The sequence below is a fragment of the Phaseolus vulgaris genome, chromosome 1 (assembly GCF_000499845.2).
Source record: "Phaseolus vulgaris cultivar G19833 chromosome 1, P. vulgaris v2.0, whole genome shotgun sequence".
NCBI classification, from domain to species: Eukaryota; Viridiplantae; Streptophyta; class Magnoliopsida; order Fabales; family Fabaceae; genus Phaseolus; species Phaseolus vulgaris.
Window position 1 is genome coordinate 11,450,236 of NC_023759.2, and position 13,452 is coordinate 11,463,687.

General features: G+C 29.1%; 1 protein-coding gene across 1 annotated transcript; it reads right to left on the reverse strand.

The window, feature by feature from the left end:
* Positions 1-7,911: 7,911 nt before the first annotated feature.
* LOC137813572 (uncharacterized) lies at positions 7,912-12,217 on the reverse strand. The gene is made up of 2 exons (XM_068615905.1): positions 11,881-12,217; positions 7,912-8,712 (listed from the first exon to the last, which is right to left on the reverse strand). Exons 1-2 carry the CDS (start codon positions 12,046-12,048, stop codon positions 8,176-8,178), a joined length of 705 nt encoding a protein of 234 aa, XP_068472006.1. The 5' UTR covers positions 12,049-12,217; the 3' UTR covers positions 7,912-8,175.
* Positions 12,218-13,452: the final 1,235 nt, after the last annotated feature.

Below are 13,452 nucleotides of genomic sequence, written 5' to 3' on the forward strand. Positions count from 1 at the left end.
TTCGTTTCAACCTTCCAATTATGAACTAGAACCTTTCTATTTATAGAGTTTAGTGCAGAGTTCCTTTAGATTTGTCATCTGCACAATGGATTGGCTTTCTTCACCTTGAAACCTTTTGGCTCAAAGCCTATTATGAGCTCAGCAAAATCCTAAGTTTCTTAATCCTTACAGGATTCGCTTCAAACGTAACTCAGTGAAATCATCTTTCTTAAATAGGAAGAAATCTTTTGGCTTTGAATCCCTCCAAATGTTTAAAAAGAGTTGTCAGTACTTATCAAGCCTATCTGGTTACTGAGATTTTTAAATTCATATGCCCATCTTCTTGCGTTTGAACGAGTGAGAATGTAGGGGTGCATTAAATGTGCTCCATGTAGCATTAAATGTTTATCCCCTATTCAAGCAACAACCCAATAGCCGTTAGTACTTATCAAGCCTATGTCAGATAGCAAATATAAGAAAATAATAGACCATTCGTGGTTGATAACTTTACCAAGGTTGACATATGCTTGTGTTAGGATGGTTGTTGATACAAAATAGCTTAACTCGTATCATAAGATATCATGATGTTCACATATGCTTTAGAAAATCATCTTGTTAGAGTAAAGACAAAAACATTCCTTGCAACAAAGAATAAGCTTGAAAATATTTTCGTTAAGTAAAACACTAGCTTAAGATTGTGTGTTTATAATTTAATCAAGACTTTGCTTATCGGACGAAGCAAAGACTACAAGATGTTGTATCATTTATCAGATGAAGAACTTGCATCTTACATGATCTACTGTGTATATAAACACGTCGTCTTACAAGTAAACTAAAGAAAACAAGAAAAACACAAGAAGGGAGGGTTGAATTCTACTTTTAAAATCTTTTTAAAACATTTTCATAAAGTATCATATGATACTTGTGTTGAAGATGCGTGGTGCTCCTTGAAGACTATATATGTGTTTGATGTAGCAAAGTTTGTGCTTTGCTTTGAAGCTAGTCAAATTCTATTTGGGTGGTCTTGTATATAGGGTAGAGTGAGTTTAAGGTAGCTTTTTATTTCGTGACCCACCTCATGACCCTAATCAAGGTGATAAGATCAAGCACAAAGTTTTCTTAATGATTTTCTCATGTCTTTTCTCAAAATATGCTTTACTGCACAAAAAATGAATTTGTTGTTCTTTAAAAAGAATAGATTCTTTTTTAACTGGTGCCTTGTTTCTAAAGTTTTTTTCATAGCTTTGTTTTCACACCAAGAAGCTTGGCTCGTTTTCTTATGCTATCAAAATACTGAGTTGCAACAGTTGAAAATCTCTCTTTGTCTTTTTTGAAAATAAATCTATTCTGTTTATTTTCAACATGTTTTTTTTATATAACAACTTTTTAACTGTTTTTTGAAAGTCTGTTATAAATTGTTTCTTATATAAAGAGAGACTCATCTCACTTGAAAAAACTGCTAAGCAAACAAGTTTTAAACAGAGATTAAAAGTTTTTAGTGAGTTGAAAATAATTTGCATGTGTTCTTGAAAGAGTTTCCAAAAGAAATCAAGGTGTGCTTGTTCTTGTGTGCCCTAAGCTTAGTGGAGATGTTGTCACTAGTGTGCTACAATCTGTTCTACTGGTCTTTTCAGTTTCCTGCATTCTCTTTCTAGGTGTATTCAATTCCATCATTCTTGTCTTTGTAACAGTGATTGTAAGACACTTCTTGATAGTGTTTCTTGAAGTGTTGGTAGTGCTGAAATAGTATTTTTCAGCTTGGTGTGCCTTGTTCTTGTAGGTTCAAGAAACTTAAGGTTGTGTAATTGTTTTGTACTATATTTAGTGGATTTCACCTTGGGTAAGGTGAAACTGGATGTATCTCATTTGAGTGAACCAGTATAAACGTGTGGTGTTCTGTCTCTCTTAATCTCTGCACTCATTTACGGTTTCTTGTGTTGATTTGTCAGACAATAAACCTGTTCAATTAAAATTGAATTTGTTCTTTTTGGCTTTGTTCATACTGTTCTTTATATTCTGAAAACTGATCTAAATAACTTATAGTTAACTGAGTGTCTGATTTGGTTGTATTAGAAGTAAATCTCTCTGTTAAAACAAAGCCAATTAAGTGTCAAGTTCTATTCAAGTGTGTGGTTTAATATTCAAAGATTGTTTCTTGATTCAGCTCTTAGTTTTCATCTTTGCATATTAATGTGATACATTGCTTACTGCTTAATTCTCTTAATATCTGGAAAGCATATAACTGAAACACTGTCCTGATAAACTAAGCATAAAAATAAATTTGTTCTTTCCAAGATAAATCGATTCTTTTGCTCTGTGTTGTTAAAAACCTGAATCTGTTTGAAAACTTTATAAGCTCAATTCACCCTCCCCCCTCTTGAACTTAGACATTAATAAACCCAACAACTTGGTAGTCAAACGATAGTTTGTATGACAAGCGATCTCTCAATGAGTTTTCAAAAATCCTTTAGAAAATCATCTTCTTTCTTAATCAGAACAAAAAGAAATAACATGCAATGTAATGGACTAAGGAAAGAAGGAATACTTAATATTTTCATACTAACTTGTCTAATATCATAAACTACGTCTAGTTCTTAATAAACTAGTTAAGTTTTACTAAGCAGAAAAATGCTACGAAGCACAAAACAAGTACTAGTTGAATCCAACCACTCTTGGCTAAACCCAGGTATTCTTTGACACTCCACTAATCTTGGCTAAAAACTCGAGTATTCTATGAAACTCAACTACTCCTGACTAAAATTGAGTATTATTTGGAATGCATACACTCTTGGCTAAAACTGAGTATTCTTTGGAATGTAGTCACTCTTGGCTAAGATTAAGTATTGTTTTGACATAGCCCCTCCTAGATAAGACTAAGGATTGTCTAATAATGTGATCAATAGATCACATATTTTACTTACTAGAGATGGATTACATCTTTTAATGATTACAAGGATAAACACTCTTTCCTAGTTTGCTAATGAATACAAATAATGTTCTTCTAAAGCTTTTGGGCACAGAGAAAATCTAACATCGTTTTAGCACTTGGAAATAATGGTGTCGCTTCTTGTTCATCTCTTAGAAACATATCTTTATATAGGTGCTTGAAGAATATAGTTGTTGACATCCCTTTTATGATCATTGTGTATGTTTTGAATATCTTCATATTTCTTTTATCATCTGACAAACTTGATCCTTGAAAATAATTTGAATTCACTTCATGCAACACTAATTTCTCTCATTTTCTTCACACAACATCCTTGATAGTGTTAGAATATATGACCTTAAACAAGAGGGGGGTGAATTGCTTATAAGAGATTTTTGAAAACTTGTGAAGGTTTAATGAAACTCAGTGAAGAAATCCAGAAGAGGAATCAAGTTAACCAAGAACACAATCTGTTTTAAAGTGAAACACAGAAAAAAAAAAATCGGTTGTTTCTTCGATTCAATCGGTTGTTTATACCAGTAAAATTATAAACAACTTAAAAACAGAAATTAAAAGGGATCGAGAAAGAGAAATGCACACAAGCAGTTTATACTGGTTCACTCTTACAACAAGAGCTACGTCAAGTTCCCAGAAACCACTGGATAATCCATTAAGCAATCAAACTAGATTACAAACACCACACACCAAAGTAGTGACCTTGAACCCCTCAAGAAACACACTACCTTTGGCAAACAACACCGAGAGTATTGATCTTGAACACCTCAAGAACACACAACACTCATTGGCAATACAACAATAGAAATACAGAAGATTGAGAAAAGGATTACACCTGATCAAAGTACAACTGAAAAGAATACAATTGCAATCCTATTCCACTCTCACTTGAAAATCCAAAGCTTGATGTGAATCTTGAAAACTTGAGATCAAATATGTCAAACTGAATTTCTCAAATTTGTTTCTTACTCTTCAGAAACATATAACAAACTATTTATATTTTCCAAAGATTGGTTAAAACATTTAATGAAGGAGCGTATTCAGTTAGAAAACATTTAAGATAGATTCACCATTGAAACTGAATTCTATTAGGATTTTCAAAGAAACAATCGGTTGAAAACACGAAACAACCGATTGATTTGGTTTGACAGTTAAGTCAACCAAGTCAAACAGCTTTCAACCTTTTTCAAAACCTCTAAGACCAAAACAATAGGTTGATTCGACAAAACAACAGGTTGTTTTTCACTTAGTTGGAAAAATATCTAATTTCAAAAAGGTTTCAATTCACATCAGTTTTAGATTCAACAAAAGAGTGGATCACACTTTAATCTACTCAGATCCCACCCACACAGCAGCAACACCAGTCTTTCATCAAACACCTTGGATTTGGATTCTTCAAAGCTCTTGATCAACAGATAGCTGATAGTACTTATCTTCCTAGGTTGCATAGCCTTTTATGCTATAACATGGTAAAAGTGCAACATATTAGATAGATGACTAAGTCAGAGTTGACATATGCTTGTGTTAGGATAGTTGGTGGACAATAAAGCTTTACCTCAAATCCCAAGAAATCTTTGATGTAAATTTGACTTTGGCGCAAATGACCTTGGTGTCAGATGGTGAAGACATTACCTACAACATAGAAGTAAGCTTCTAGAATATTCTTTATCTTTATGTTTGCTTAAAGTTTCTTTGCACTTATCGTTTGGCCATCATTATCATTTATAAGATGAAGTGAAAAATTTGCATTGTGTTATATCATCTATTAGACGAAGAACTTGCATTTTACATGATTTGTGTTGGAGTTGGAGCTTGATTTAAACTATATTCGATGTATCCAAATCATGTGCATTGAAAACTTTATCTCATGAAAAATAAAGACATAATTTTTTAGAGTGTGTGTAACTTTGATTTTGATGTATGAGTTTGTACTTATTTTTTTACCAAGCTTAATTGATCCAAGAATGATTTCAAAATGTTTTAAACTTTTTGGATTGATAATTCAATCTGTTAAAATATGGAGTAAGAAAAAATTTCTTATACTAAAGTCTTTAAAGACTAAAGATAATATTTTCAACTAGTTCATTTATCGAATCAATTAGTTAAAATCAATTAAGATTTTTAGAGTTTTGTGAAGATTTTTTAGTAAGTTAAAACTTGTTTTCAATAGATTAAAATTTTAAAAAGGTTGTAATCCGTTAAGATTTAACATATTGAAAACTTGAATTAATTTATTTTTTTATTTTAAGTGAAATCAGTAGATTGAAACGAAGCTTTAATCAATTAAAACAAACAATTTATAAAACTATGTTTTTTTCTGTGTTTTAAATAGAATTCAATTTTTTTAAATTTGATAAGAGAGAAATTACTATTTTCTGTGAGAACAAAACTTTTTGAATCATACATTTATTTCTTAGAGAAAATCTTGAATATTCTTGAAATATTTTTGTTGTGGTGAAGAGTTTTTTTTTTAGTTTCCCAAAACCTGTTTGTTTCTGCAACAAAACTCAAGTAGAATTATTTCGTATTTAATTTATAAAACTATGTTTTCTACATTTTAAATAGAATTCAGAGTTTTTAAATTTGATAAAAGAGAAATTACTATTTTAAGTGAGAAAACAATCTTGTGAATCGTGCATTTGATTCTTGAAGAAAATCTTGAATGTTATTGGAATATTTATATTTTTGTTGTGGTGAAGAGTTTTTTTTTAGTTTCCCATAATTTTGTTTGTTTCTGTAGTGAAACTCTAGTGTAATTATTTCATATTTGAATCTACAAAACTATGTTTTTTTTATGTGTTTTAAATAAAATTCAGAATTTTTAAATTTGATAAGAGAGAAATTACTATTTTCTGTGAAAAAAAAAACCTTTTGAATTGTACATTTGTTCTTGGAGAAAATCTTGAATGTTCAGTTTGTTTGTTTGACAAATCAAATTGTACTCTTTATTATTGAAAATCAAATGATAAAATTTAAAAAAATTAAGTATTAATTAAAATCACAATACAACCCTTCCTTATTCTGATTTTACTATTTGTTACATATATTATAATTAAACTTTATATAATTATATTAGTATAGAATAAACTATAATTATTTTATTATAAATTTAAAGTATGTGATAAGATGATTTCAAAACATCTAAATTCTAATTATATATACAAAACTATACTTTTTTTGCAGGATATTTTCTCTCTCTCTCTGATGACTTCTAGGAGAGAAACATAAAAAATTGAATTCTTTATAATTTAAAATTAATTTATATATAAATAAATTTTTAGAAAAAATTTCAGATAATTTTTTTAATTTTTATTTTTATTAATATATAAGTTATTTTTAGTTTTGGTTTCAGATTTTTTTTTATAGAGAAGTTAATACAAAACACTTTAAATAAAAACAAGATATTTCTAGAATGATAAATGGTGTGCTACTACTTCTTTAGCGAATATTGTAGGATTATCTGATGGTGCTAGCATTCTGAATATAGTCTATCAGTTTTGGACAGGTGGTGATTGGAATATTCCATTGTTTTACGGTAGATGCCTCATCTTTTTCGTCATATCATGGTTAGGGCGGAACAGGATATTCCTAATTGGATTCTAGATGAGTCTGGTCGTTTCACTCTTAAATTGGCTATGAATTTTTTCTTGGATCCAGGAGTTTCCTGTGGTTGGGGTAAATTTATTTGGTCTTCATATCTTCCGCCTTCCAAAATTCTTGTCCTTTGGAAAGTTTTTCATGGGCGGCTTCCTACATATCAGCATATTCAAAATAAAGGTCGGCATATTTGTTCTATGTGTACGCTTTGTGAAAAGCACGAGGAATATATTCAGCATTTAATTTTTTGAATGTTCTAATGCTTAGCATATTTGGAGTTAGGTTCGACAAATTTTTCCTACTTCTCATTTCTCTAATAAGGAATATCTTCTCTCTTTTATTAAGAGTGATGACAGTCTTTTGGTTAAATTGATTAAGCTTGTTGTGGTAACTTTTTCTATTTGGATGATATAGCGTATGAGGAATTATGCTTGTTTCAGGATAAGATTGAGGTTTCTAGGGCTATTTCGATTCTTAAATATTTAACTCGTCTAATGGAAAATTCGTCTAAAGTTTCAATGAAGAATGATATGTTGGATTTCAATGTGATCAAGTTTTTTTATATTAATACTCGTACAGTTAAAGTTTTCCTTCACCAAGTTGGGTTAAAATTAACACTGATGGGGGCTGCTAAGGGATATCCTGGTCTTGCTACTTGTGAAAGTATTTTCCGTGGGAGTATGGGGGAATTTATTGGAGTTTTCTCTGCGTTTCTTGAAATTCAGACTACTCTAGTTACTGAGTTTTATGGGGTCATACATTCTATGGAGGAAGCTCAAAAGATGGAGCTTACTAATGTCTGGCTGGAATGTGATTTTGCTTTGGTTTGTACTACGTTTACTGCTAGGACTAATGTTCCTTGGATGCTAATGGAATACTTGTCTTAATTACTGTGGGAAAATCAGGTTTAAGGTTACTCATATTTTTCATGGAGGAAACGTGTGTGCTGATAAGTTGGCTAATTTAGAATTTATTCATAGAGAATCTTTTCATTGGTATAATAGGCTACCATCTAGTTTGTTCTTAGAATTCTTTATGAATAGATATAGTCTACCTATGTATCGTTTTTGTTAACATGAGTTTTGGTCTAGTCCCCCCATATTTTTTTATTTTCTTTCTTTTTTATTTTTTTTAATAATATTTTTTTCATGTGATGATGGTAAATGATTGTTGAGGATAACTAAGATGTCAAGTTGTATAGTAATGTCTAACATGAAAACTTTTATTTAAAAAAATAGAAAATTAAACTGCAACCATTTATGTGATAAATAATATATATTTTTTATTATTTCACTCTTTACTATTAACATGTAAAAAATAATATATAGAATAAAGATAAACCTTTTATTGTTGGAGATCTACTTAGCATCATTGTAATTAATTAGTTAACGAGGGAGAGAAAAGCATTGCAACCTTTTATTCATCCAACCAAAGTGCATGCCAAGAAAATCAAAACTATGCACCAGGTATGCTTTTTGTTCACAACCTAACTTGTAGAAACTAAGGGATCATCACCATCCAGTGGGGAAAGCATAGATGCACATTTTTTATTATCAAAATGAGAAAAAAAAAGACCTAATTCAATTCTCACTCACTCACCCCCACATAATACAATTAACTAATTCTCCATTATTGGTAGATGACATTACACAGTAATTTCATACAAAATCCCTGTTTTGGTTGGGCTCCCCCTTTCCCTTTCCCTTGCCAGTAGTGAAGACAAAGTCAAGATTGTAGAGCACTGGTACCATGGTGAGGGAGCAGAGGAAGACCAAGACAGGGCCAAAGATCCAGAGCAGCAGAGGGAGTCCTGCATAGAAGAGCCTGTTCCCCACAGTGTTGAGAATGAAGCCTTTCTCAAGGATCTCATTGATGTACTCTGGGGTCACCAGGGACATGGGGTCCTGAGGGGTGTTGATTAGGATGTTCACTTGGTTTATGAATCTTATGGAGAGAGAGTGGCAGAAGAATGAGAAGAGGAAAATTGTGAGGAGAGTGACATATTTGAGGGCCACCATGAACTCCCCATGTGCCCCATACACTGCATCACTCAGTGGCTTCTTCACACTGTAGGTGCTGCTAATCACTGCTGCCAGGCCTGAGCAGAGGAGAATGGAAGTTGTGGCCATTAGAGTAGCACCCATGATTGTGTTCCTCAGTGATTGTACAGCCAGGATGTTTTTCTTCTCATTGTCCTGTCATAATCAACATATACATTTCAATTACTCACTCACTTATATAATTAAATCTTAATAATGTGTATTAAAAAGTGAATTTTAAGTGTAATTCAATCTTATGAGTGATTTGATAACGACTCGATAGTGAATGACACGATAGGTCCAATCGATAAGAAATTGACTTTAAATATAAATCAACCCACATAAAAAATGAGGTTTGCACCACTTATTTACAATGAAATATTTTCTTATCTGTGAAATCTTCAAAAACAATCTCAAATCCTAAAACAAATGGGAAGGAACCTCATACTTTAATTAAATATTAATTAAGACTATGATACTTAAAAAATATTATTAAATAAAATAAAAATAGTTATAATTTACTTAAATTTTAAATTTTTTTCTCATAGATAAATATGGAGGGACTATTTTATAATACCTGCGAAAATAATTTTTTATTTTAATTTAAAATTAATATCAATTATAATTTGTATTTTAAAAACTATTTTCATATCAACATAATTTTTATATGAAATTATATTTTAAAAAATATTTTATTATATCAAGAATAGTTATTATAAACTTTCTATAAGCTCTCTATTTTCTTTCCCGAACCGTAATTTCCCGAATCTTTTATTTTTTCAACCCTTTTTATGACATATCCGTTTTACTGTTTAGGATTGATGGAAAGAGACGGTGAATGTGTTTGATGGGGAACCTCATAGGATATAACAGATTTGTTTTTGGGTAAATAACATACTTTGAGATTTGTTTTAATATTCTTAAAAGTTAAAGGATATATTTCCGTAGCATGACAAGACTTGCTATTTGCATAGAGTGAAGAACTGGAAAAAGTAAAAGGGTTTTTTTATCACACATAATAAAAACATATACATTATAATAATATTTAAAATTAAAAATATTGAAATATTATTTAATTAATTCATAAAGTATATATTTTCTATTTTTTATTGTGTTAATATAGCACAATTCCAAAAATAGTTATTTATTATTTTTCTCATTATTTAAGAGATTAATTAGATCGATAATTGAATTTATGTTGGTTTAATTATGATTTTAAAGACACTTTCTTTTTCGTATCTTGGGACATTGCATCGTGGGACAACGTTTTTGACGAATAAGAAAGATTAGGAAACACCACACGTTGTTCACGACTCAGCATGCACTAAATCCGAATAATGTTGATTTGTTTTTCAGGTTCTTATACTTGAAAACAATAGAGATAGTTATAAAAAAAATATCATCTCGCACTAAAGAATAAAGTTATTATATAAAAAATATCATACTAAAAAATTATATCCCTCTATTATGTAACTTAAATTAAGAAAATCCATACCAATGGTTGCAACAGAGTTTAGATTTGTACATAACTAGCCATTATAGAAAATACTCGTAGACTGTGAAGGAAAATAATTTATAAGTTTAAATCCATTTTTTTCTTAATATGATTTTAGTTCTATAAGTATGACAGACATTTTGGCAACTGAAGTTTTTAAAATTAAATAGTTTGGATTTAATATGATATATTAGATCATTATAAAAAAATGTTAACTTATTTTTGTGATAACTATGTTAAATGTTATAATTAAACATTATTATTAATATTTTCCAAACTAACATATAATCATTGACATTCATGTTAATATTTTCTGTTAAAAGTGAAAAATATATTAACAGTATTCCAGAAATATTTAATTTTATAAGAATTGAGGATCACAATACAACTAAATTTTTTATAAATATTAAAATTAAATATGGAGTAAGAATATATTTAAATCTAATTTCCAAAACATTGTTATGCATACATTTCTTTGAATATATATTATGATAAATTCGTGGATTTGTCATGCACATTATCATCTATATGGATACTCATTTAACTACCATAAGAACATTCTGTGTTGTTTTGTTTGTGCATAGTTTGTTAAAGTGGCATTTAGGTACCAAGAACAAGAATAAATCAATAAAAGCTAAATGCCAAGGAATATGGAATTAATATGTTCTTCTTATTCTCCAAGGAAATGATATATGCATAAAGATTCCCATACAAGATTGTAGATAGTGTTCATAGCCAAAATTTTGTACAGAAAAATATGATTCCTGAGATGCTAAAAAACGAAGGCATAGTATATAATAGGACTTTTGGCAAATTTTGTTATTTCAGTCTTATCGATCGTAATATAACTCATTAATTTTTATTCTATTTTTATAAATTTTAAAAGTATAAAATTGTTAGTAAGTTTTTTAAAGATGCTTTCATGTTAATAGGGCTTTACTTTATGTTATTATTATTTGCTTAGTACCATCAATTTAAAAAAAAAAATCAAAAACCACTACAATCAAACTAATGTTTACAATTTTTATGAAAATTAGTGTCTATATTTTCATAAATTGTATATACTAACATGCATGACCCATAATTAAATTCAAAGTATTTTAATATATATATATATATCAGCAGATTAATTTGGGATCTAAGACATTTCACGTATTATAAAAAAACATCTTATATTTTTATTAGGATATTTTACAAATTAACAATTTAGAGTTAACGTAGAACATAGATCAAGACCAATAAAACTGTTTGATAATTATTAAAATTTGAACTGGAAAACAAAGGGTTTAAATTTAACATTTTTTTCTGTACAAAAAACTTTTCCACTATCATGCAATTTAGTAAAGTAATAGTAATTATTAACAATTTTTTTTTTTTAAAAAAAATGTATTGTTTAGCCTCTCATAGCTGTCTTAATTAGTCATATATTTTCAATACACCACCAAAATTCGACAGCACTTATGGTGCTTTATAACAGCAATGTAAATGGCTGGTATAACATTTTCCATAACTAAATTATGATTAATCAAAGTAGAATTTTTGAAAATATTACTAGTCATGATTAAGAAGTATTAACCTTACCAAACTTTCTAATTCAATCTTGGTAAAACTCAGATTGTTATTTTTTTCTATTATGAATCAACCTTTTAAAACCTGCAATTTTTCATTTGCCACAAAAGTTGCAATCGGAAATACAAGTTTTATGAGCCATTAGCCGTGTGAAGCAAAATTAGTTGAAGATGATGACAAGTAATGGTGAAAAGGATGATATATAGTATAGAAAATGAAAGGTAAATGAAGAGAAAAATGAAAAGAAAAAAGATAAGTACCTTGATCATGGTATTAACCCAGTTTCTACGACCACTAGCATTGATGCCAATGATGGTTGTGTGTGGGTGAGTTCGAACCTTGTGCCATAGCCAGAAATGGTACCCAATGCTTGTAAGAAACCCCAAAGGAACCAAAATCACATCCAAGTAGCACTTCCTCCATTCCATGATGATCTTGATCTCAACAGAGAGAGATAACTTGGTGGAATGGAATATCGGTAATTGCTTATGAGAGAGCAATTTTTGAGAGAACAATTTGCGTTTAAAATTGGTGTCACTCTTCTCTCATCTATGCCAAGCTTCAACCCCATATATAGGCACATCACAAGAGATGTACGTGGACTTATTTCAAGGTTTTGTTCTAAGAATAATCAAACACCCCTACTTTATCACTATATTACAAACATTGGACTATTTTTTATTTCTGCTAGTGGATCACTTTTTCCACCTTTCTTCACTGTTTTTTTTTTCCAATTAGTTTAACTTTAATCCCGGTTTTCTTCCACATTCTAACGGATAATGGTGCTTGGAATTATTAACACCCATTATTTTTATATCATATATAAAGTTAACCCTGCATACTTACCAAAAATTTGTATATATACCCCCACACATTGTATAAATTTCTATTTTCCCTCTTGTTTTCTTTATACAATTTTCATAATCATGCAATGGAGATGTAAATTTAAGCTTATATGTGTTTTTTGTTAATGTAAATTTGTCTGCTTTGATTACTTATATTTTTTTTCTAATTATAAGATTTTATTTTTAAAATTAAGTAAAATTAGTCTCTTTATTAATCTTTCTAGGTATAAATTCTTAATTCTATTTAATATTCTAGAGTTTGTTATATGCACAATCATTAAGATTAGAAAATAGATTTTTAGTGGAAATTTTATAAAATTTGAAGGATTTTATCTTATGTAAAATTAGGATTTGAAGAGAGAAAAATTGACAAAAAATTCTTATTTGGGTGAAATTTTATATTTTTCCTTATACGATCGATTTTGGCAAAAAGTCTAAGAAAATTCATTCTTTCAATTTTGAATAGAAAATTAGGATACGTCAGTTTTTTTTATGGATATTGACTTCAAGACTTAATTTTTAATTAGAAATAAATTAGTGAAAAAGTCATTGTTTAATTTTAGAAACAAAACTCGTGAATAGACTATATCTAAAAAAAAGTAAGAGTATACTTGAACATAAAACTTATTAAAATAAAAACAAATTTAAATCCTTAACTCTTCTAAACATATCATTGATATATTCGAATTAAAGATATTTTTTTAATTATCATGTATATTAGAACTAAAACTAAACTCAATTACCTAATTTACAGCATAAAAAAATATGATTAAATACCCATAAATATAAGTACGTATTCTGTTTGTTTTTTTGTTTTTACTTAATTATTTTATTTTTGGTTTAAATTCTCAATATAATTGTTTATGCTATTGAGAGTTTTTTTGTCCTTTTATTTTTCTTGTGGTCTAGTCCTCCAATTTTTTTTGATTTTATGTTATTTTGATGTGATGACACATGTTATCCAGCATGAGTTTTAATAAAAAAAAT